This window comes from Cajanus cajan, chromosome 2 (genome assembly GCF_000230855.2).
Source record: "Cajanus cajan strain Asha chromosome 2, NIPB_CcT2T_4, whole genome shotgun sequence".
NCBI classification, from domain to species: domain Eukaryota; kingdom Viridiplantae; phylum Streptophyta; class Magnoliopsida; order Fabales; family Fabaceae; genus Cajanus; species Cajanus cajan.
The window spans coordinates 5626651-5651126 of record NC_138518.1 but is presented as its reverse complement, the minus strand read 5'-3'; the positions used below and the strand labels follow the sequence as shown (position 1 = coordinate 5651126).

General features: G+C 37.2%; 1 protein-coding gene across 1 annotated transcript; it reads left to right on the top strand.

The window, feature by feature from the left end:
* The first annotated feature begins 14279 nt into the window (after positions 1–14279).
* On the top strand, positions 14280–24264 carry ABCB19 (ATP binding cassette subfamily B19). Its single transcript, XM_020376275.3, has 10 exons — positions 14280–14918; positions 15061–15115; positions 15564–15739; positions 16349–16549; positions 17193–17452; positions 17550–17866; positions 18005–18228; positions 18335–19154; positions 19594–19835; positions 22842–24264. The coding sequence occupies exons 1-10, from the start codon at positions 14673–14675 to the stop codon at positions 24048–24050; spliced, it is 3750 nt and encodes a 1249-aa protein (XP_020231864.1). The 5' UTR covers positions 14280–14672; the 3' UTR covers positions 24051–24264.
* The last annotated feature ends 212 nt before the right edge of the window (positions 24265–24476 follow it).

Genomic DNA, 24476 nt, shown 5'->3' with positions numbered 1-24476 from the left:
TGAAATATTAATTAATAATTATCAAAAAATTTAAAATAAGTTTAAATTATAAAAATTTACAAAAAATTGTCTTAAAAAAATTCGTTTCAAAGTGATCATATGGAAACGTCTATATTTAATTGTAATTAATTGTAATTAATTGTATGCATTAAATTTAGATGATAATTATTATGTTATTTAATTAAGTGATTAAAAATTATTATTTCTCTGTTATTTAAGTCTCACATTTAATTCTATTAAATTACTATTTAATAATAAAAATATATTATATTAATTCATTCTCACACCTTTTTGGCTTTTTTCACTTTGAAATTTTTATACAAGTAGAGTAATATTCAACGACTAGGAAACATCTGATTTGATTCTTGAATTTGAAAAATTTTGTGATATTAATTTTGAAATTAAGAAAATAGACAGTAGTTCCTAAAATATCAAATAGGGGTGTCACGGGTGTGTTCCTGTACCAAAAAGAAGGCGTATTTAAAAAATTAAAAATTAAATTATTTCAACAATTGATTATACGAATAATCAAAATAAAATTTTTGTTTGGCTAAATTGGCTGAAAAATAATTATAAAATGTTTAATTTTGTTTGGTTACAACAAACAAAATCAAATTTTATATAGTAAATCAGCTTTAAAGAAAAAAATTATTCAAAAATAATCACAAGTTTCAATTTTTTAATCTTATAAAGATAACTTATTTTTCAAGAAAAAAAAAACTGATTACAAATTTAAACTGTTGTATATATCAAACATAACATTTTTCCGTAAAGAGTTTTTCTTTTCCAAAAAAAAAACTGTTAAAATAAGAAGATTATAATCTCTCCCAAATACCCTCTATGTGTTTATATTTAATCAGTTATATTATAATTTCAATTCCTCTATATATATATATATATATATATATATATGAATATTATCATTTTAATAACATCATTTTTTAAAATTTTAAAGTAATATAACTATTAATTTTCATTTTAAAGACTAATTTTATTATTTTAGAGACTAATAACACAAGTCCTTTTGAGTTTATTGCAACACCCTCTACCTCTACATGCTATTATACTCATAATATAAAAGAGATTATAAAATAAACTTTAATAAATAGAATACAATTTGCAAAACCTCTTGGATAGATGAAGTTACATTTTAAAACATAAAACCAAAACTAACGAAATACTTAAAATCAAGTAGGTATCAAAGTCATTTCAAAATGAAAGAGTTAACATTAGTCCTAACAAATAACAAGTCTCAACTAAAGCATAAATCCTAACTATGACCTAATGTCACGCTCTATCAAAGCTCAATCCATCATCAAAATAAGGCTTAAGCCTCATATTCGGTATCATCATTAAGATAACCCTCACCTATAACACAAACAGGAACCACAATAACAACAAAAAAAGAAGTAAGAAACATCTCACTTTAACTACTAATGTGAGATATGTAACATTGTTAAAAAAAAAAGGTTGATTCAGTAGCCTAGAACGGGTCATTCCAAGCTACTGAATTGAACTACATATTGTAGTTGAGAACGGGCCGTTCTGGGAGGGAGAACGGGACGTTCCGGAGGGAGAACGGGCCGTTCCGGAGGGAGAACGGATGAGTCCCGGAACGGGCCGTTCTGACGTCAGAACGGGCTGTTCTAGGCGTGTATTTTTGGCTTGTTTTGGGAGTTCAGAACGGGCCGTTCCGGTATCGGAACAGGCCGTTCTGGCCACTCCGGATTGCCTATAAATAGGGGTGAGGGGGGGGGGGCGTGAGGAGTTCTGAATCTAGAGAGAAGTTTTAGAGAGAAGGTCTCTGGGTCAGTGAGCTCCTTTCTCTCCCAATTTTCTCTGTTTAACTCCTTTTCTCCTCTAGATCAATAACTCCTTCTATCTTTTCTTGAAATTCAGATTAGAAAGCTTGTTTTGGGAGGACTGAAGTTTCGAGTTGAGCCTCGAGGGGAAATTCTACTTTTGTTCAGTTTTTGGCTATCTGAGCCAATCTTCAGGTAAGGGAAGCTAGAATGTTTGTTATTTAGGATGTATGTGAGTTTACAAACTCAATGGGATTAGGCCGGGCGCAGGTTGAGTGTGTCAGGCGTGGAAGAGCTCAGAGCTCTTGGGTTGGTGTTAGGCTAGGTGCGAGCTGACTGCGCCAAGCGTAATTATATTTATAAATAATTATTTTAAATTGATGCTTATGCATGTTTAAAGTTAAAGTTTTAGGTCATATATGTATGTATGGTGCGATATGATTCATATGTATGTTTGTAATGATACGTATGAATGTTTGAATATGAATATGTTTATTGATCATAATGATGGATAGATCATTTATGATGAATGATGCATTATTGCATGTGATGTCTTATGACATGTGTATGATTGTTGATCATGATGGTGGGCAGACCATTATGATGTATGATGCATGATTGCATGTGATGCCTATGGCATGAGTCTAGCCTAGGACTTGAGGAGAGGAATAATATTTTCGAACTGGAAGAGCTCACATAGAGTCTCTTGAGAGTGGTGCTTGGATAGGCCACTGATATATGAGAGTGGTGCTCTGGGAGGCCACTGGATTTGGGAGAGTGGTGCTCAGATAGGCCACTGGGTTGGGTGAGTCTCCTCTAAGTCCTTAGCTAGTTTTGGAGCGGGGTATGAGGTCGAGGGTTATTCCCTTAACCAAGTACTCGGGAAGGTGCGTGGATCCTTGCGGATAGTCGGTGGGCGAACTCCACAATTGACTTGGTTAATGCATGTCAAGGTCGTGGTAAGCCCGTACCCAGCTGTGCTATACCTGACGGTGGATCTGGACTTCCAAGTGTGTAAGTGACATCATCCGAGTAAACCCGAGGAAGGATTATATCCTGTTTAGCTGTGACCGAGCGGGCGCTTTGGGCGTGAAAACGGTTGGGGTGGTTTCGGTAGGATGAAATGTCACTTATACAGCTCTATTGTTATGGAGATCTCCTAGGTGTATGCGTGATGACGCATTTGATGATTGATATGCATTGATATCTGTCATGAGATGCATTTACTGCATGATTATTGACATGATGAAGTGTGGTGTTTGACTTCATGTTTGATGAATGAATGATTGATTGAGATGAAAGGTTCCTTAAGGACAGGATTTGGGATGCATGTGTAGTATAGATTTTTATTCTGTACTTGTATTATTGATTTTTGAATTCTAGCTTACCCTTTTGTTTTCCATGTGGTGGAACTGTGATGATCATACTTGGTATGGGAGCAGGTCAGGGATAGCTTGGGAGTAGAGGTGATCGTTGCGAGACGAGGAGCTGAGTCTCGTGTTTTGAGTTACCATTTTGGGTAACATTCTTTTTTGTCAGTGCTTGACCGGCACTAAGGAATATTTTGGGATGACTGTACATATATGGTGCTATATTTTATATACAGAAACTTAATTATTTTGATCTTTATATTTATGCCTGTATGTATGTGTTATCCAGTTTAATATTCTTTTAGTTAACTAGTTGTAGTGCGATTCCACTAAGTGTAGAGACCGTGGTGGGTCGTTACACTTTTATGGTATCAGAGCCGGTCGAGTCTTTTAGGATACTTTGTGGGGAGTGATCCTTCTAGGTTTCTGTTGTGTCGTATCTCTGATATGTGTTAGCCTTTGGTGAATTGTGGGGGTATTATGTTACTAATAGGATGTTTGAATTCTTGTAGTATGGCGAGACCCCAGTATGATCAGATTGCTAGGGCCATGGAGATGATAGCCATGGCGATGCAGCAGCAGAGTGCTCACTTTGCTCATATGGAGACAGATAGAGCTGTGGCTGAGGCAGCTAGACCGGTGGTCTCTCAGGAGGGGAGAGATTTAGCAGAGTTCAGGGGATGTCAGCCTCCTCAGTTCAGAGGGGATTCAGATCCTGATGTGGCAGATCAGTGGTTGAGGGACATGGAGAAGATCTTTAGTGTTTTGGGGTCTTCTGATGAGAGAAAGTTAGCTTATGTAGTTTACATGTTGGGGGCGAGGCTGAGTACTGGTGGAGAGGCACCAGGCAGATGTTAGAGAGAAGGGGTGTGCCTGTTGATTGGGATTGCTTCAGGAGGGTCTTTTTGGAGAAATATTTCCCGGATAGCGTTAGATACGCTAAGGAGGCAGAGTTCATGAGATTACATCAGGGGAGCTTATCTGTTTCTGAGTATGCTATGAGGTTTGAGCATTTAGCTCGTTTCTACTCTCAGGCCATATCTGAGGCTTGGAGATGTAGAAAGTTTGCAGAGGGATTGAGGCATGAGATGAAGAGGGTCATAGTCCCCATGTCCATAGTGGAGTTTCCTGCCTTGGTTGAGAAGGCAAAGACTGTTGAGAGTTTGGAGAGTGGTGGTAGCAGCGGTAAGGCTGCTAGAGTTCAGGAGGGATCATCTGGGTCCAGGAGGGGAGGTCAGTAGAGGGGACCCTATGACAGACCTGTACAGTCTCAGAGAGGAGCTGTTAGTAGGGGACCTCGACCTACTACTCCTCAGGGCGGAGCACAGTCGGTGCGGTGCTATCGATGTGGAGGAGCACATATGGTTAGAGATTGTTCCCTTCCGGGGAATGTTTGCTTCAGATGTGGTAGGCCAGGCCACATCTCTAGAGATTGTCAGACACCGCTGACTTCATCTGGGAGTGCCCCGAGGCCACCCAGACCTACAGCTGCGGGGAGAGTGTTTGCATTGTCAGGTGCAGAGGCTTCCACTTCATCAGACTTGGTGAAGGGAAAGGGGAAGGCAACAGGTGAGGATGTTTTATTTTTGTTCGATTCTGGTGCCACGCATTCTTTCATTTCTGTTGATTGTGTGGAGAGATTGGGTTTGTCAGTATCTTCCTTGCATGTTAATTTGTCTGTGTCTACTCCGGCTTCAGTTTCTGTGGTGACGTCGGAGATGTGTGTGAGATGCCCGATAGAGGTGTTTGGTAGGAGGTTCTGAGTGAACCTCATTGTGTTGCCCATGGTGGATATCGACATAATCTTAGGGATGGATTGGTTATCTGCCCATCACATCCTTATAGATTGTGCTCGGAGAGAGTTGGTATTTCCTCAATTAGAGGATGAGGTGTTAGTATCAGCGGGTCAGGCTGAGCAGTTGATGAGGGATGGAGCTGAGTGCTTCATGTTGTTTGCAGCTTTGAGTATTGGGACAGAGAGAGCTATCGCTGGGATCAAGATTGTCAATGAATTTCCTGAGGTGTTTCCAGATGATGTGCCAAGATTGCCACCCAGGCGTGATGTTGAGTTTAGCATTGATCTAGTACCAGGTGCAGGACCGGTATCAGTGGCTCCTTATAGGATGGCTCCAGCTGAGTTAGTAGAGTTGAAGAAACAGATTGAGGATTTGTTGGAGAAACAGATGGTGAGGCCTAGTGTTTCTCCTTGGGGTGCCCCAGTACTGTTAGTGAAGAAGAAAGATGGTGGGGCCCGTTTGTGTGTTGATTATCGGCAGTTGAATAAATTAACGATAAAGAATAAGTATCCACTTCCGAGGATTGATGATTTGATGGATCAGCTGAGGGGAGCTTTAGTGTTTTCAAAGATTGATTTGAGATCCGGATACCATCAGATCAGGGTGAAGGAGAGTGACATACCGAAGACTGCTTTCAGGACTAGGTATGGTCACTATGAGTATGTGGTGATGCCTTTTGGTGTCACTAATGCTCCAGCAGTGTTCATGGATTACATGAACAGGATCTTTAGACCGTTCTTGGACAGATTTGTGGTGGTCTTCATTGATGATATTTTGGTGTATTCTAGATCATTGGAGGATCACCGTGAGCATTTGAGGTCGGTTTTGGAGGTGTTGAGGGAGAGACAGTTGTATGCCAAACTGTCTAAGTGTGAGTTTTGGTTGTCTGAGGTAAAATTTTTGGGACATGTGATATCGGTAGAGGGGATTGCAGTAGATCCAGCCAAGGTGGAGGCTGTGATTCAGTGGGAGCGTCCGATGACTGCTACAGAGATTAGGAGTTTTCTTGGGTTGGCGGGTTACTATCGGAGGTTCATTGAGGGTTTTTCTCGAATAGTAATGCCTTTGACTCAACTGACTCGAAAGGATCAACCTTTTGTTTGGACGGACGCTTGTGAGCAGAGTTTCTAGGAGCTAAAGAGACGGTTGACCACTTCTCTAGTTTTTGTGTTACCTAACACTGGTGAGCATTTTGATGTGTTCTGTGATGCTTCTCACTAGGGGTTAGGTTGTGTGTTGATGCAGGGAGGGAGAGTAGTGCATATTCTTCGAGGCAACTGAAGACCCATGAAAGAAATTATCCTACTCATGATTTGGAGCTTGCAGCTGTGGTGTTTGCCTTGAAGTCGTGGAGGCACTATCTATATGGTGCGAGATTCAGTGTATACAGTGATCACAAGAGTTTGAGATATCTGTTTGATCAGAAAGAGTTGAATATGAGGCAGAGGAGGTGGATGGAATTTCTAAAGGACTTCGATTTCCAGTTGATGTATCATCCTGGAAAGGCGAATGTGGTAGCCGATGCATTGAGTAGGAAATCCATTCACATGTCGGCTATGATGATTAGGGAGTTGGAGTTGATTGAGCAGTTCCGAGATTTGAGACTAGAGGTGGAGGTTGTTCAGGATCACATTAGTTGTGGTATGATCACTATAACTAATGAGTTCTTGAAACAGGTGGGAACTAAACAGTTACATGACCCAGAATTGTTGAGGATTTTGGGATTGCTTGGTACTGAGAGGGCAGTTGGTTTTGAGCTTGGTACTGATGGGATTCTGAGATTCAGAGGTCGGATTTGTTTGCCTTGTGATTCAGAGTTGAGGAGAGCTGTTCTAGAGGAGGGACACATGAGTCGTCTTAGCATACATCCTGGTATGACTAAGATGTATCAAGATATCAAGAAAAGTTTTTGGTGGCCTGGTATGAAGAAGGAGATAGCAGAGTTTGTAGCCGCTTGTCTGACTTGTCAGAAGGCGAAGATTGAGCATCAGAGGCCCGGAAAGGGTTTTACAGTTGATGGAGATTCCTGAGTGGAAGTGGGATAGTGTCACTATGGACTTTGTGGTTGGATTGCCTAGGACAGCTAGGAACAGTGACTCTATCTGGGTGATTGTTGATAGGTTGACAAAGTGTGCGCACTTTCTTCCTGTCAACAAGAGGTGGTCCTTGGAGAGGCTTGCACAGTTATGTATCCGAGAAAAAATTATTAAATTTAGATTTGTTCGACAAAAATTATTAAATTTAGTGAAAGTAAAATAAAGTAGTAAATTATGAATAGTTTAAACTTTATTTTGAAAACAGTCGGATATTAATTCACTAACTTTTCCAATATAAAATGTGATGTAGTAAGTTGGTCCAAGGTTAGTGGATGCTAGAGGAAAGAATATTTAAGGCTTTCTCTAAGAATAGAGCCTCATAAGCTCATTCTCAAAGAAACCTAGAGAGAGGTTTTAGAGAAAAAGACTCTGGTCCTTGAGCTCCTTTCTCTCCCAAACTTCTCTGTTGGATTCTTTTTCTTCTCTAGATCACTAATTCCTTCTACCTTTTTCTTGAAATTCAGGCGAAGAAGCTTGTTGTGGAGGATTGAAGTCCGTGGGTTGAGCTCAGAGGAAGATCTTCTTCTTCTTCCTATTCTTGGCCATTTTGAGTCAATCTTCAGGTGAGGGAAGCTAGATTATAGATTGATTGGTTGCATGTGAGTTTAGGAACTCAAATGGATGTATGAATTCTGAGAATTCATGGTTGGATTGAGGATTTCTCATTTTTTGGGGTTTTGGGAAAAATGGGGTTTTCGATGATTTTGATGATTGCATGTTGAATCTAAGGTTGTTTTTGAGTTGAATGGAGCGTATGCACTTCATTTCATGGATTGCATGTGGTTGAGTTGGCTGATTTTCAGGTTTTTGAAGAAAATTTTGAAGTTTTGGGGTTGGCTGTTTGAAGTTGCGTCGGGCGCATGTTCTTGGCACCAAGTGCGCATTCATCAGCAGCACCCAGTTTCAACTCACGCCAAGCGCAAGGTTAGTTGCTCTGGGCGTGATTGAGAATGGGAGCCTCTAGATGAGGTCGCGCCGGGCGTTGGGAGAACCACACTGGGCGCGATATCAGATGTTGGCCTTGTGTTTTTGGTTACTAATATGGTGTCGGGCGCGATCTGAGCGCGCCGGGCATGGAGACTCCTTGGGGGTCTCTACTTGGGGTGGTGCTGGGTACAAAGTGAGTGCGCTGGGCTTAGAGACCTTTATAGGTCTCTGTGTAGGCGACACCGGGCGCAGAGTGAGCGCGCTGGGCGTGGAGACTCTTGTGAGTCTCTGTTTGGGTGACACCGAGAGCAAAATGATTTGCACCGGGCATGATCATGTTGGTTTTATGATTGTTAAATGATGATTGATGTACAATGATGAGTTGAATATATGATGATATATTGTGTTGTAGAGTTGTATGACTATATTGTAGTATGATGAGTTGAAAAGTTGTGTGTTGTCTGAGTTGTTAAAGCTAAATTGAGCTGTTGTCACTACAAGAAAAAATGTTATTATCTACAGAATATTACCTACGAAATTTTTTTCATAGATAATGTTTAGTTATCTATGGAATATTACCTACAAATTTTTTTCTGTAGATAATTTTTAGTTACCTACGAAATTTTTTTCGTAGATAATGTTTAGTTATCTACGGAATATTACCTGTGGAATTTTTTCTGTAGATAATTTTTAGTTATCTACAGAATATTACCTACAGAATTTTTTTTGTTGACAATGTTTAGTTTCGTGGGTTATCTACGGAAAACTATCCATAGATAACGTTATCTACGGATAAAATCCGTAGATAACAACTTTCGTGAGTTATCTACGGAAAACTTTTCGTAGATAACGCTATCTACAGATAAAATTTCCGTAGATAACAACTTTCGTGGCTTATCTACAGAAAACTTTCTGTAGATAACGTTATCTATGGATTTTTCGTAGATAACCTTGGCGGCATGTAGAACAAAAAATTTTATGCTCTAAGTGATATAAAAAGTATTTGGTAAAAAATAAATATTATTAAAAATTGTCATTTTAAATTTTTTATTTTTATAAATTATTGATGATAAAAAATAACATACTAATATCTAGTTTTAAATTTGATATGAAAATATTATGATATAATTCGATAAGATTTTAAATTAATATTTTATTAATGATTGATAATTAGAAAATAAAACAAGAATAAATATATTTTTTGAATTTTATATCTTAGATTTAAGGTGAATAAATATATTAAGTTAATTAATAATTTATTTAAAATGTTAAAATTTAATATATAAAAATGATATTTTAAAAGAGAAGGGTTATAATAACACCAGTGTAACTTTTACTAAGTATTACACTGCTCAATAACTTTATCTTAAATGTGAATTTTATAAATTTAACCGTTAGATTGAAAGCTTTTTACTCTTAGGTCATATATACAAAATTTTATATTAATTCAAGATGATTTGATACTTCATTCTTGTAAAACAAAATTGACGTAATATATACATTACAAAATATACTAAAATATGAACACTTTGATTACCTTCAAGTTGTTGTTCAATTTTAACAAAATTTGATATAAACATATAAAGTGATATGAACTTTCAATCTAACGGTTAGATTTACAAAATTCACATTTAATATAAAGTTATTGAACGGTGTAATACTTAGTAAAAGTTACACCGGTGTTATTATAGCCCTTATCATTTTAAAATATATAAATTATTATGTAAACTTTTAAATTTATAATAAATAATTTAAATTGTATCATAATATTAATTTTAAATAGAAATAAGTAGATTGTTAATTATACAAGTAAGTATATATATATATATATAAATAAAGATTAATTAAATATAATATATTTATTATTATTATTGGTAATATAATTAATATATATTTTTATATTTTTATAGCGGTCTGGATATACCAAAATGAGAGGGATCCAAAAATAGTATAAGTATGAGATGGTATAGTTGAGGATAACTTAAATGAATTAATTTGTACTACTTATACTGATAACATGCATTTGCTTTTCGGTAGCTTATCTCATCAGAATTCCACAGTTAAGTGTACTTGACTTGGAGTAATATAGGGATGGGTGACCTTCTGGGAAGTTTTCTAGAAAATGTGCAGTAAGGACAAAACACGTTGAAAAGTGAAGTGTCCTGAAATAGCATCCTTGAGAGGCCAAATACGAGGGTTGTTACATTAATAAATTTATTAAAATTAAACAAAAATTTTCTGAAGGTTATCTATGGATAAAATCCGTAGATAACAACTTTTGTGGGTTATAGATAACGTTATCTACGGAAAAAAACCGTAGATAACAACTTTCGTGGGTTATTTACGAAAAATTTTCCGTAGGTAATGTTATCTACGAAAATTTTTTCGTAGGTAATGTTACGTACGAAAAATTTCCATAGGTAACGTTACCTACGACCTTATTACCTACGGATTTTTTTTCCGTAGATAATTGACACTTACCTACGGATTTTCATGCTTATTTACGGATTTCTTCCGTAGATAATCCTAATTTTTCTTGTAGTGTGTGTTGCTATTTCGAGCTGTTAAGCTGAATTGTGTTGTTGAGCTGTGTGTTGATTGTGTTGTGATGATGAGTTGTTGATCACTAAGACTAGAGAAGAAGTTTTTGAAGTTGATCATCCCATTATGCGGATTGAGATAGTTATGGTGTTATGAGAGCCCAATTTGTTGAAAACCCTCATTGGGAAGTTTCCCATGGGAGTGGATGATGTGTTGTTCTCCTCTAAGACTTAGTTGGTCCCGTATGTGGGCAAGGTCGAGGCACACGTGTATGAAGCGACCATGGTATAGGGGCCAGGTCGAGCTATATCGATTACAAGCGATCAACTTGAGTAACGTACGAAGTTGGGAACTTAGTTCCTAACCGAGTATCGAAAGGTTGTAGTATTTGGAGGATAGTCAGTAGGCTAATCCCATAGGTGGCTTAGTTAAGCTAGCTAATGTCGTGGTAGGCCTAAACCTAGTTGTCCTGTCTTGACATAATACTATACTTCCTTGTTTAAGTGGCAAAGTCTGAGAAACCGTTATTGTGTTGTGGATTGTTATCCAAATTTACTATTTACCTAGCAAGCCCAAAAAGGTTATGTGTTGTTGGTTCGGTAGGACCTAGTCACTTAGACTGCTCACCCATGTTGTAGGAGAACTTCGAGTTGAAATGCGTGACGACGCATAAGTTGTTGATGAGTAGATTTTGTGTTGATGATAGTTGTAAATATGTTGTTGTGTTGCAAAGCTGTGGTTGAGTTATGTGTTGTTATGTGTTGCATGTTGAACTATTGAGGATAATGATGGTGTTGTTGTGTTGTAAGTTGTTCATATATTTGTATATGTTGATTATTTTCACTAGCTTACCCTTGCATATTTCCATGTGGTTTGGACTGCTATGATCATACTATGTATGAGAGCAGAGCAGGGATAGGCTGGAGAGTAGCAATAGAGCAGCTGGTGATGCTCGGAGTTGGATGTTGTTTTGTAGTCTCCTGGTTGTGGGTAGACATTTTGTATAGATACTTGTAGGTAGTTGCTAGACAAGCAACATAGTTGTGTGTGTGTGTGTATATATATATATATATATATATATATATATATATTCAGAAGATGATGTTACATATATTATATTACTATCTTCAGTATATATTCATATGCGTGGTTAGTATTGTGTTGTGAAGTGAGACGGCCATGGCGGGTCGTTACATAAAACCTCTTAATTTTCCATTCAATTGTGTAATTATATAGTTAATTGCATAATCCACAATTATAGTTAACCTTAATTTCTTAGGTGATAAAGTCTAGATTGTTTAAGGAGAATCCCAATTACTTGATAATTTTTGTTAAACAATTTTGCATTAAAATTTTCAAATGTTCATGACTTGTTATTGGCATTTTGTTTTTTTTTTCCATACGTATAGAGATGGCAACAAGTGTTCTGACTAACTAGCAAAGGAAGGATCAACCTTTGTTTTTAATACTACTATTTGGCTTGGGTGCCTCTCTACTTTGGTTTCTCTTGTATCAATTGATTCGGGGTAGCTAATGTTTTTTGTTTCTCTTTTTGTTTGTTGTCTCTTAATTTTTCTAAATGATAAAAAAGAAATCCTGCATTAAGTTCAAGGACCAAAAGTCAACCGATAAAGTTTATCTTAATTCCTTGGTAATAAATGTTATTAGTGTTTTATCTCGACTGTAATTTTAAAAGGATTTTTTAACCTCAATTAAAAGTTATAAAATCATGTAAAGGCCGATCAAGTCACAACAAGAATTAAGCATAAAAATAAAAATATTAACTGAATAAAGACTTTATTGACGAAAAACATAAAGATAATTACATAGTTTCAATAGCTACCTTAATCTATAATAGTAGAGGCTTAGTCACTTATAACTAAGGATTGCACAACAAAAGAGGGACCTTTGAGTAATCTGTGATTACAAGAATAACCTCACAAGAACTTTGTCTAATCTCTATCAAATTAGGCTAAGAAGAATATTGAATGATTATAATGGGATGTAGAAACATCCCAAAATCCCTTTTTTCATAACAATTCTAATGGACTTTTAGGTTTGATGCGCTCGTTCAGAGCACCCATGTAGCTCGCTTTGAGAGAGCATGTACGCGCTTCTAGGAGTGCTCTCTGATGTCACGCGCTATAGTGGTTTTGTGGTGCCTTTAAGCAATTTTGCTCACTTAGAGTGTCCAAGTAGCTTGCTTTGAGGGAGTTGGTATATTTTTCCATAGTTGCTCTTTGACTTGGCTCGCTTAGAACGAGTTGTTGATAGCTTTGAGCGAATTTAACTAGCTTGGAGTAATGGTTCCCTTTTGAGACTTGTAACTTCCAAATTATTTTTCCCCTATGTTATATCACAACAAAAAACCTAATATTTAAACAATTAAATCCTAGAATGAAATTAACTCTTGACTAAGTATTTTTTGGTCAAAAACAAGATTTATAATTATAAAATATATTCATAATTGTCTAAATTGAATAAAAATTGTATGCATATTTGACAATTATCATCCAAGAGAACATGTTAGGGTCAATCCATCACGATACCGTACATTAAGGAAAGATACACCAAGACACGTTAAGACAATTGTGTCGCACAAGATTCACGTTATGCACACAAATGGGCACCAAAGTCATGAATCTCCAAGCTCGCACAAGGGAGACCTTCTCTTATTACGTATTCCACAACGTACCATTCACATAAAACTCTTTTATGCTCATGATATATGTCACGTAAGTCCTAATGCACAGTTCACATCATATCATTATCACCGTACACGTCATTCATATATTTCAAAACACATCACTATTAGGTAATCACACCAGACTTTATCCTAGTTAAGCCTCAACTTAGATTTCATGTCACATGATTATCACACAGTCCATGCATATAAACATCACACATCACCATTTAAACAACCTTTAGAGATAAGTAAGATAGTCAAAATTTTATCTTAAACTAATTATATAATTCATCACTTAATGGATCAACATTATGGATCATACACTTAACTTGATATTTCCATGCAATATAAGTACTAGCTCACATGTAGAGTGATGCTTGACAAAAGATACCTTATGTCGGATGCCAGACCCACAAACAGTACACATTATTATTTGAAGGTCTCTTGCCTAACATGACCACACTCACGTATGACAAATTAATACTAAGGAGTCCTTAAAGTTCTTACGTTCAGCATGATCCAACCCACACCTAATGTATGAATTATAAAGAGCAACTTATACTCTCTATTACTTTCGCGTCCAACGACATCATAAAAATATTTCATAAGCTTTCTTATTTAATTAAAAACACATAAATATATAAAAACATCTCAATTAAATTCTAAACTCAATTAATTAATTCAAATTCTTTCACAAATTTTAGAAAAACTTGGAATAATTCTTTGACTGATTTTAAAGACTAATTAAAAACACCTAGAAAACATCTCAATTAAATTCTAAAATTCAAAAAATTAATTAAAATTCTTTCATAAATTTTAGAAAAACTTAGAGTCAGTAATTCTTTGACTAATTTTAAAGACTAATTTTATTATTTTAGTCAACATCTTTGACATTCTATTTAATTCATTGATTTTTCTCCTATTAAAAGAAAGTAACAAAGGGACACGGCACAAAATCCCATAACACTATTCACCGGAATCCTTTATCTTGGTGTCTTTATCAACTAACCGTGATTCACCAAATGCTCTAATTCACAACCACAGTTAAACCAAACCACCCACCCTATAAAACCACACTTCACAACACCTCTCTCTTCCCAAACCCATGTTCTCCCAACACCTTCCTTTGACCACTGTCCACCTACACACACACACTCCCTAGTCACGCACTCTCTTTGCTCTCTCTCTTGCAAACTAAGCTACAAAGCCAAAAACGACATTGACACTTACAAATTCCAAAGAGAAAGTATATAGCAAAAGTTGTTGTTTCAGATCTCTCCTTCATTCAATGTCCAGAAAAAGCCACATTACACACCCCCACTTGGCCTAGATCTCCTTGTTCATGGCATTGAGCCACGAGCCACTCTAAAAATCCCATTTTGTTTACACCCTTTTGCCCTTCTCTCTTCAGAAGCAGTGTTTAGTCGTTGGGGTGTTGTGACTTGTTAATTCTCATGGCTGAAGTTGCTGAACCTAGAGCATTGCCTGAGGCAGAGAAGAAGAAGGAGCAAAGTTTACCCTTTTACAAGCTTTTCTCATTTGCAGACAAGTATGATTGGATGCTCATGGCCTCAGGCACCATAGGAGCCATTGTTCATGGCTCATCCATGCCCTTTTTCTTCCTCCTCTTTGGTCAAATGGTTAATGGCTTTGGCAAAAACCAAATGGACTTGAAGAAAATGACAGATGAAGTATCAAAGGTTCATTAATTATTAATGCCAAAATTCTCAGTAACACCAACGTTTCTTCTTAGATCTAAGATCTATTGTTTTTTTCTTCTTTCTTTTTTCTCTTTCTATTCTCTTGTTTACCTTTTTTTTCTCGTGATCATGATTATTGCAGTATTCTCTCTACTTCGTGTACCTTGGCCTTGTCGTTTGCATATCATCCTATGCAGGTATGGTAATTTTCTTTCTTTCTTCTTTCTGAATAATAATTTCAACTTTCTTCTCTATTTTCTCTCTCTTTGTTTTGTTGGTCCTAACCTGTGAACAAGATCAATCACACTCGTTGGACCATTGGTTCAAACACTTCGTGTGTGACTGTTGTTGTCTTAGCCCCTTCACATCGATCCCACGTGTTTTGTCAACATAACACACTCGTCGTTTTCTCCTTCACTTGTCAATCTCACCAATTCAGATTTTCCTGCCTAACATTATCTATCACCCCATTATCATCTTTATCATGTATTACCATTAATGATTGGTACACATTTCTATTACCTCGATTAATAATTGAGCCCCTACCATGCATCGAATTTGTAACACTAAAATATGAGAAAAATTTAAGGTAGTACTATTTCTTAATTGGTGATGTATGTTTTTTTTTTTTTTTTTTTTAACCAGAAATTGCATGCTGGATGTACACTGGGGAGAGGCAAGTGAGCACGCTGAGAAAGAAGTACTTGGAAGCAGTGCTTAAACAAGACGTTGGATTCTATGACACGGATGCAAGAACAGGAGATATTGTTTTTAGTGTCTCCACGGATACACTACTAGTCCAGGATGCTATAAGCGAGAAGGTGCTTTGAATTTTGCCATCTTTGTGTTTTTACTACATGGTTTCGAAAAAAAAAAGAACAAATAGAAACCTTGCCTTCTGGGGTAGTTGATTGATATCCATTTAAAGAGGGCCCCATACATGATCATGAAATGGCGCACGTTAGCAAAACACTGTTTAACGTACGCCGCGGTAAGTCGCATAGATGATGTAGCAAGCTTGCAGTCCTTTCATTATGGTATGAAAATAAAGGACATTTAGAAACCATTTCCTTCTGGGGTAGTTGATTCACATCCACCAAAGTGGGGTCCATCCATGATCATGGAACAAAGGAAAATGGCGCATGTTAGAAAAAAATAGGTTAACGTGCGCCAGGATGAGTCACATAGCTGATGTTGCAGTTCTTTCATGGTATGAAAAAAAAAAAGAACATATAGAAACCATGGTCTCATGGGGTTGTTGACTGGTATTCACTAAAGTGGGGTCCATCCATGATCATGGAACAAAGAGGTGCACGTTAGCAAATCACGGTTTAACGTGTGCCGGTTAAGTCACATGGCTCATGTTGTTGTTGTTCTTTGATTATTTTTTTAGTTTATGTTTGTTTGTTTAACGTGTTGTGATTGTGTAGGTGGGGAACTTCATTCATTATCTATCAACGTTTCTGGCGGGTCTAGTGGTTGGTTTTGTGTCAGCATGGAGGCTAGCACTTCTGAGTGTGGCAGTGATTCCTGGGATTGCTTTTGCTGGTGGATTGTATGCTTACACACTCACTGGCCTCACATCAAAGAGTCGTGAATCTTATGCAAATGCTGGAACAATAGCAGAGCAGGTGAGGTTAAGGTTAATTTTCATGGTGGAATTGAACTTGAACATATCATGTGCATGAATGTTGCACACTTGCACATGTTTCACTATTTGTGGAAGCAACCAAAAATTGGATGAGTCGGTTGTGTTTGTTGTTGTTCTATTATTTTGTACCTTTTGTTTGTTGTTTTTTTTTTCCCTTTCTTTTTGTGGGGTTGTGGAAAAGCTTTTGAATTTTGATCCTACTACTTTTGAGTACACGGAGCGCATGCTCTTCTTTCATATGAATTTGCGCCTTGTTTCAAGTTCATTGGTTGTGGTTGTGGTTGTTTAACGTGTGAAATGATGTCTTGTCGTGTGGAGCACTCATGAAAGTTCCTAGCTAGCTTTTCTCTTTTATGAGTAAAATAATCAAAAAGCATGGTGATGATGATCGTGGTCTTGTGTTGCTGTAATGCCAACTATGGTCCTTGCTTACAATTAAGTACATGAAAGGAAATAATGTTTTGCCCAAAATTACCTTTTTTTTTATTTAAATTATTTAGATCTGTCCTATACATTGATTTCCATAATCATTGGCTCAAAAATTGTCTCCAATGAAAAAAAAAATGAACAGTGACAGATGAATGTAGGGACTAACTAGTCTCCATTATGTGCAATTTTTACAGGCCATTGCTCAAGTTAGAACTGTTTACTCTTATGTTGGTGAGAGCAAGGCACTGAATTCTTATTCTGATGCAATACAAAACACACTTAAGCTTGGATACAAGGCAGGAATGGCCAAAGGTTTAGGCCTAGGATGCACATATGGAATTGCATGCATGTCTTGGGCTCTAGTTTTCTGGTATGCTGGAGTTTTCATCAGGAATGGACAAACAGATGGAGGCAAGGCGTTCACAGCAATTTTCTCGGCCATTGTTGGTGGCATGTGAGAGCCTAATTTGAGAAGCTTTTGATGATTCTGTGTTAACTTGTAATGGAGCCATCCTTTTGATCTTGGCATGTTTGTTTGTTTGCTTCAACAGGAGTTTGGGACAGTCGTTTTCGAATTTAGGCGCTTTCAGCAAAGGCAAGGCAGCTGGATACAAGTTGATGGAAATCATCAAACAGAAACCTACCATAGTGGAAGATCCATTGCAAGGAAAGTGCTTAGCTGAGGTTAATGGCAACATTGAATTTAAGGATGTTGCATTCAGCTACCCTTCGAGGCCAGATGTTTTTATCTTTCGCAGTTTTTCAATCTTTTTCCCTGCTGGAAAAACTGTTGCGGTTGTTGGTGGTAGTGGATCTGGAAAGAGCACTGTTGTTTCTTTGATAGAAAGGTTCTATGATCCAATTGAAGGTAGTTAACTAAACAAATTTAACTCTCTTGAAGGAGCAAAGTTTTGGTTCTGTGACATTTTTGTGATACTGTTGAAACTTTTTCACATACGAAGATATAGCTAGTTTTGATGTTGATCTTTTTGAAATGGCCAAACAGGTCAGGTTCTGCTGGATAATGTGGACATTAAGACACTACAACTAAAATGGTTACGTGATCAAATTGGATTGGTGAATCAAGAACCTGCACTCTTTGCAACTACCATTCTTGAAAATATACTCTATGGAAAACCTGATGCAACAATAGCTGAAGTGGAAGCTGCTACTTCTGCTGCAAATGCTCATAGCTTTATCACCTTGCTTCCTAATGGCTATAACACTCAGGTGGGTAATATACTAATAGTTTTCAAGCATTAGTCTAAGTTGTGCCAATGGATCATTTAGTACTAGTCCCAGGATGTGTGAATCAATGTTTTCTGTTTCTTATCAGGTAGGAGAGCGAGGAGTTCAGTTATCTGGGGGCCAAAAACAGAGAATTGCAATTGCCAGAGCTATGTTGAAGAATCCAAAGATCCTTCTCTTAGACGAAGCAACCAGTGCTCTTGATGCAGGGTCTGAAAGCATTGTTCAAGAGGCACTAGACAGGCTCATGGTTGGAAGAACAACCGTGGTTGTTGCACATCGTCTATCAACCATAAGGAATGTTGATACCATTGCAGTTATACAACAAGGACAAGTTGTTGAGACAGGTACACATGAAGAACTCATAGCCAAGGCAGGTACCTATGCTTCACTCATTCGGTTCCAAGAAATGGTTGGAAATAGAGACTTGTCCAACCCATCAACTCGCCGGACACGGTCGTCACGGTTGAGCCATTCGTTGTCAACAAAGTCATTAAGCCTCCGGTCCGGCAGCTTGAGGAACTTGAGCTACCAGTACAGCACTGGAGCCGATGGCCGCATTGAGATGATATCAAATGCTGAAACAGACAAGAGAAATCCTGCCCCGGATGGATACTTCCTCAGGTTGCTCAAGTTGAATGCTCCTGAGTGGCCTTACTCAATCATGGGAGCCGTTGGTTCTATTCTTTCTGGATTCATTGGCCCAACTTTTGCTATTGTTATGAGCAACATGATTGAGGTCTTTTACTTCAGAAATTATGCGTCCATGGAGAGGAAGACTAAGGAGTATGTCTTCATTTACATTGGTGCTGGTATCTATGCAGTTGGTGCTTACTTGATACAGCATTACTTTTTTAGTATCATGGGAGAAAACCTCACCACAAGGGTCAGAAGAATGATGCTTGCCGGTATGGTTTATTTTATGTGATGGCGTGTGTGTGTGTGTGAAATTCTCTACTTATTTTACCTTGTTCTTTCATTCTCTTTCATCACCTTTTGAAAATAATGCCAAAAGTCTTAACAATGTTTGGGAATGAATTATTTCTAGAAAATACTTGTTTCAAGTTTTTCAAAAATGATAAAACTTGGATACAATTTTTTAGGCCAATCAGCATGAGAGTTTCATCTTGGTAATCTGTACCAATAGTTTATTAAGCCAATCAGAACTAGTTTTATCTTAATAATTTGTGCTGATCTTCATACAAACTTTTAGTATTTGATTATTAAGATAAAATTTTAATTCTGATCGGAGATCTCATAGGGAAGTTTTGTCCTTTTTCGTAAAGCTAGTAAAAATAAGGAGTTGTTTTCGACATAACTTAAATTTTGGTGTTTGTATTTTGTTAGCTATTTTGAGGAATGAAGTTGGATGGTTCGATGAGGAGGAGCACAACTCAAGCCTTGTTGCAGCTCGCCTTGCCACTGATGCAGCTGATGTCAAGTCTGCCATTGCTGAGAGGATATCAGTGATATTGCAGAACATGACATCTCTCCTTACTTCTTTTATAGTTGCCTTCATTGTGGAATGGAGGGTTTCCTTGCTCATCTTGGGAACCTTCCCTCTCCTTGTTCTAGCCAATTTCGCTCAGGTAAATAAAAAATCTTACACCCTCCTCTCTTACCATACTCCACAACACATCATCAAGTCACATAATTTTAAAAACAAACATTATCATGATAACATGATGCCAAGAGTACAATAATTTTTCCCCAAGTTTTGATGCAAGCCTTTGTATTTCTAGTAGTACTTTTCTTCACCCAAGACATAAAATATTGTCTTGGGTTGGTCCAAGTGAACTTACAAAATTGTCTTGTTACCTGCATGTGTTGACCTATGACTAGTGGTGGAGCCAGGGCCAGAACCAGGGGTAACTCTAGATTTTAACCCCAGATTCTTATTCTTACACTTCCTTTTTACACTTTGAGAATCTAACTTCACACACAAGGTGGCATTAAACGACAAAAGCTAAAACTACAAAGTTGAACGGTGCACGTGCTTTCTTCCAAGTCCAGTGCATTAACTTCTGGAAAATAACTCAGATATTGGCCTATTAAAAACTCATTAATGGCTATTAAATCTTTTTTTTAATGGTGTAGATTCCATACCTGACCATCAACTTCAATGCTGCACAGTCATGCCCTGAGACTGGCCTTGCAGTTCAACGTTCTTTGAGAAATACTAGTATTATATTATTCTTGGTTCTGAATTCTAATACTATCTCTGCCAACTGGCTGTGTGGAATAATATAGTATTTTTTTAAATTTGCTTTAGAGACAGAAAACAAAACCCCTTCATTGGAAGAAAATCCTTGCAGGACTTAGACTCATATTTTAATAATATTTTTTGGGCACTGGAAGAGGAAGCTTCATTATAACATTTTCTTATTCATATATTTCCTTCAAACCCCAAAACTTTTAATTTATCTAGGAATCTGAACTTTTATTTATTTTTAGCTCCCCACCCGTGATCGTTTTCAGTCTTTTTCAGGTCCTAGGCATGTGACCTTCATCATATATTATATATATTTTCTTCAAGTACATCCATTTATTTTTAAAGATTATTTTAATATGTTAGTATAACTCTAATTTCTCCTTAATATATATATATCAAGTCTGACCCACTTATTGTATAGAGAATGTTTTAACAAGTTTAGGGTTTTTATTTTCTTTAAACATATATGAAGTGCTGCTTGCTAAAATATTTTGAGTGTAACTTCATAAATTTCACTTTTACACTCATTCTTGCCTAGGTTGTATTCGGAAATAGTAGCGTTTTAACCATAGGAGATTTTGATTACGCACGTGTTTTGACTACGCACGTGAGAGCATGTGGGACTTGCTGCACTTTAATGGTTCAGCTAGATATGTATAAACATCTCGGATGTTTAGGACATGCATGTGAGTAATTCTGGAGATAGTATCACATGGACTTTCTATCTTGCTTTTGGGGTGCACAATTCTCGATCATGCTCCAATCTAATTGTTTAGTGTGGTAGGTTTGGAAGGAAAAAAAAATTATGTGTCAATCAATAGCTTTTATTTTTTTTGAAAAATTCTTGTCATAGAGTTTTCTCTTTTATTTCAAAAGTCGGTTTTCAAAAAATTATTTTACAAAACAATTTTGAAAAGAAAAATTAGAACACAATCAAACAACACTAGAGTCGCACAAATATTTGGGTCGTGTTATTTGCTGAAACTTTTGTCTTACTTTGCGTAAAATTATTAATTTTTTGTTTTTAAATTTAAAGATATAAGCTTTTATTGTGCATGGAATTATCCCGCGCGATGTAAAAGTAGTAATGATTCTTTTTTCGCTTTGTGTTGATGACTCCCATGGAAAAAAGCAAGCAAAGTTAAATTAACTTTAGACAAAATTTAATTTAGAATTTTACCTAGAGTGTTTTTACTTTTCATTTGGGTTAACTTTTTAATTTTTTACTATACTAGTAAGGAACATGTTTCAGTTGTAGGAAAAGTTTCACTAATATTTTCAACAGAATTCATAGAATTTCACTTGAATCTGTCACATTTTGTTACACTAGGGTACACCGAATGACACATTAATATTTAAAAAAAAAATAAGTGTCACATTTACATGGATCATTTTCAAACTAATAGTAACGATCATTAGTTAATATTACTGTAAGGGGGCAGTGTTCAACATTCTGCGCATGCTATAGGCACAGGGCAAGAGAATAGACTGATTGGTCAGGGACATGTACCTTATTATCTATCAATGTCTTTTAATGTAGTAGGTGTTCATGTATGATGTAACATGAACAATCTCTCTCCTCCCGGTCCCACCCCTTTGGCCCTTTTGGGTCTTTTCACTGGATTTTGGTGAATTTACTCACATTACCAAAGTCTCTTTGTCCAATCTTATTAGGGTTACCGTTATTCTTGCAGTTTTTTGTTACCCTCTTGCCTTGCATGGATTTGGTAGGCAACAAAACCAATATCACAGGTTCACTGTGTGGGAAATTTCCTTGCTATTACTATACATGCAAAAATAAACTTTAAGAAGTTACTAGAAAACTAGGGGGTTGTTTAGATTATCATTTTTAGTTTTTACAAATGTAATTTTCTAAAAAAAGAAAATAAATATAGAAAACCAAACATGTCCTAGCTGTTTCTATAATTATCTGAACTTAATCTTCATGTCTATTACGCAATCTGTATCAAGGAAGAGTATAAGCAACATATTCTTTATTGATTGAGGATACACATACAATAATTTATACAACATGGCCATTTTTGTATCTATATTTATCTGTCACATCATCTATTACATTTATTAACTATGGAGAAAAAGAGCCAAAAGAAAAAATGTTGTACAAATTGTTGTACAATTTGTTATATAAATATTATTTTCCTTTTTTATAATACTGTTTATTATTTGTTAAAATTTATTTTGAATTACAAAATTATACGTGAGACTTAATAATAGGAATTATTTTTAACATTTCTCTTACATCAATAATTTACCTTAAAATTTAGAAAATCATAGGAATGTAAATTTTAGTCCTGTAACTTGGTTTGTGTAGAATGTTATGCTGTTGATTAAGTGCTAATGAGTGTTACATTGGATTCTGCAGCAACTATCTCTAAAAGGGTTTGCTGGAGACACAGCCAAGGCTCATGCAAAGACAAGCATGATAGCAGGAGAGGGAGTGAGCAACATCAGAACAGTTGCAGCATTCAATGCTCAAAACAAGATGTTATCAGTGTTCTGCCACGAGCTCCGAGTGCCTCAAAGCCAGAGCTTGCGCCGGAGCCAAATTTCCGGCCTCTTGTTCGGCCTCTCTCAGCTAGCTCTCTACGGCTCTGAGGCTCTCATCTTGTGGTACGGTTCACATTTGGTGAGCAAAGGTGCTTCAACCTTCTCAAAGGTCATCAAGGTATTTGTTGTCCTAGTGATCACAGCAAACTCAGTGGCGGAAACCGTCAGCCTGGCTCCGGAGATCATTCGTGGCGGCGAGGCCGTTGGTTCGGTGTTTGCAATCCTTGATCGCTCGACAAGGATTGACCCCGATGATCCGGATGCTGAGCCAGTCGAATCACTTCGTGGGGAGATTGAGCTGAGACATGTTGATTTTGCATACCCTTCTAGGCCAGATGTGATGGTGTTCAAGGATTTCAACCTTAGGATCCGTGCAGGCCAGAGCCAGGCTCTTGTGGGGGCGAGTGGCTCAGGGAAGAGTTCTGTCATTGCATTGATTGAGCGTTTCTATGACCCTATTGCTGGAAAAGTGATGGTGGATGGAAAGGACATAAGGAAGTTGAACTTGAAGTCTTTGAGGCGCAAGATTGGGTTGGTGCAGCAAGAGCCAGCACTTTTTGCTGCAAGCATTTTTGAGAACATTGCATATGGTAAAGAGGGTGCAACTGAGGCTGAGGTGATGGAGGCCGCACGTGCCGCCAATGCGCATGCATTTGTGAGTAGTTTGCCTGAGGGTTACAAGACATCTGTTGGTGAGAGAGGTGTGCAACTCTCTGGAGGGCAGAAGCAAAGGATTGCTATTGCAAGGGCTGTGCTCAAGGACCCTACAATTCTTTTGCTAGATGAGGCCACAAGTGCACTAGATGCTGAGTCTGAGTGTGTGCTACAAGAGGCCTTGGAGAGGCTAATGAGGGGTCGCACCACAGTGCTTGTGGCTCATCGTTTGTCAACAATTAGAGGGGTTGATTGCATTGGAGTGGTTCAAGATGGGCGCATTGTGGAGCAAGGTAGCCATGCTGAGCTTTTCAGCAGGCCTGAGGGGGCATATTCTAGACTCTTGCAGCTACAAAATCATCACATATGATTATTGATTTTTATTTGATAAATATGACCTTGTGGGGTGATAATTATGTTTGGTCCCATTAACCTCATGCTTTGGTTTTCTTTTTTTAGATGTAGATATGTGGGAATATGAGGTTTGTTGTACCTTGAGGACAATGATCTATTTCCAATGGGGTTATCAATTATTATATTAATCACATGTCAATGGTTATTCATAAGCATGTCATCTATCTGTATTTTGGAGCCTTTTCTTCTACCTTCCCATTACCATAATGTCTTGTTGCTGCCTTTGCTTTTTCTGTATGCATGTGTTTATATTGATAAATCAGATTTGAATCATGCATTAAAGATTTGATTTGTCCAATCTTCATTCAGAGGTTGCAAAGCACTGATAATTGCATGCATGAATGCATGTGATATTATCTTGCACTCAATCAGTGTTTGTTAA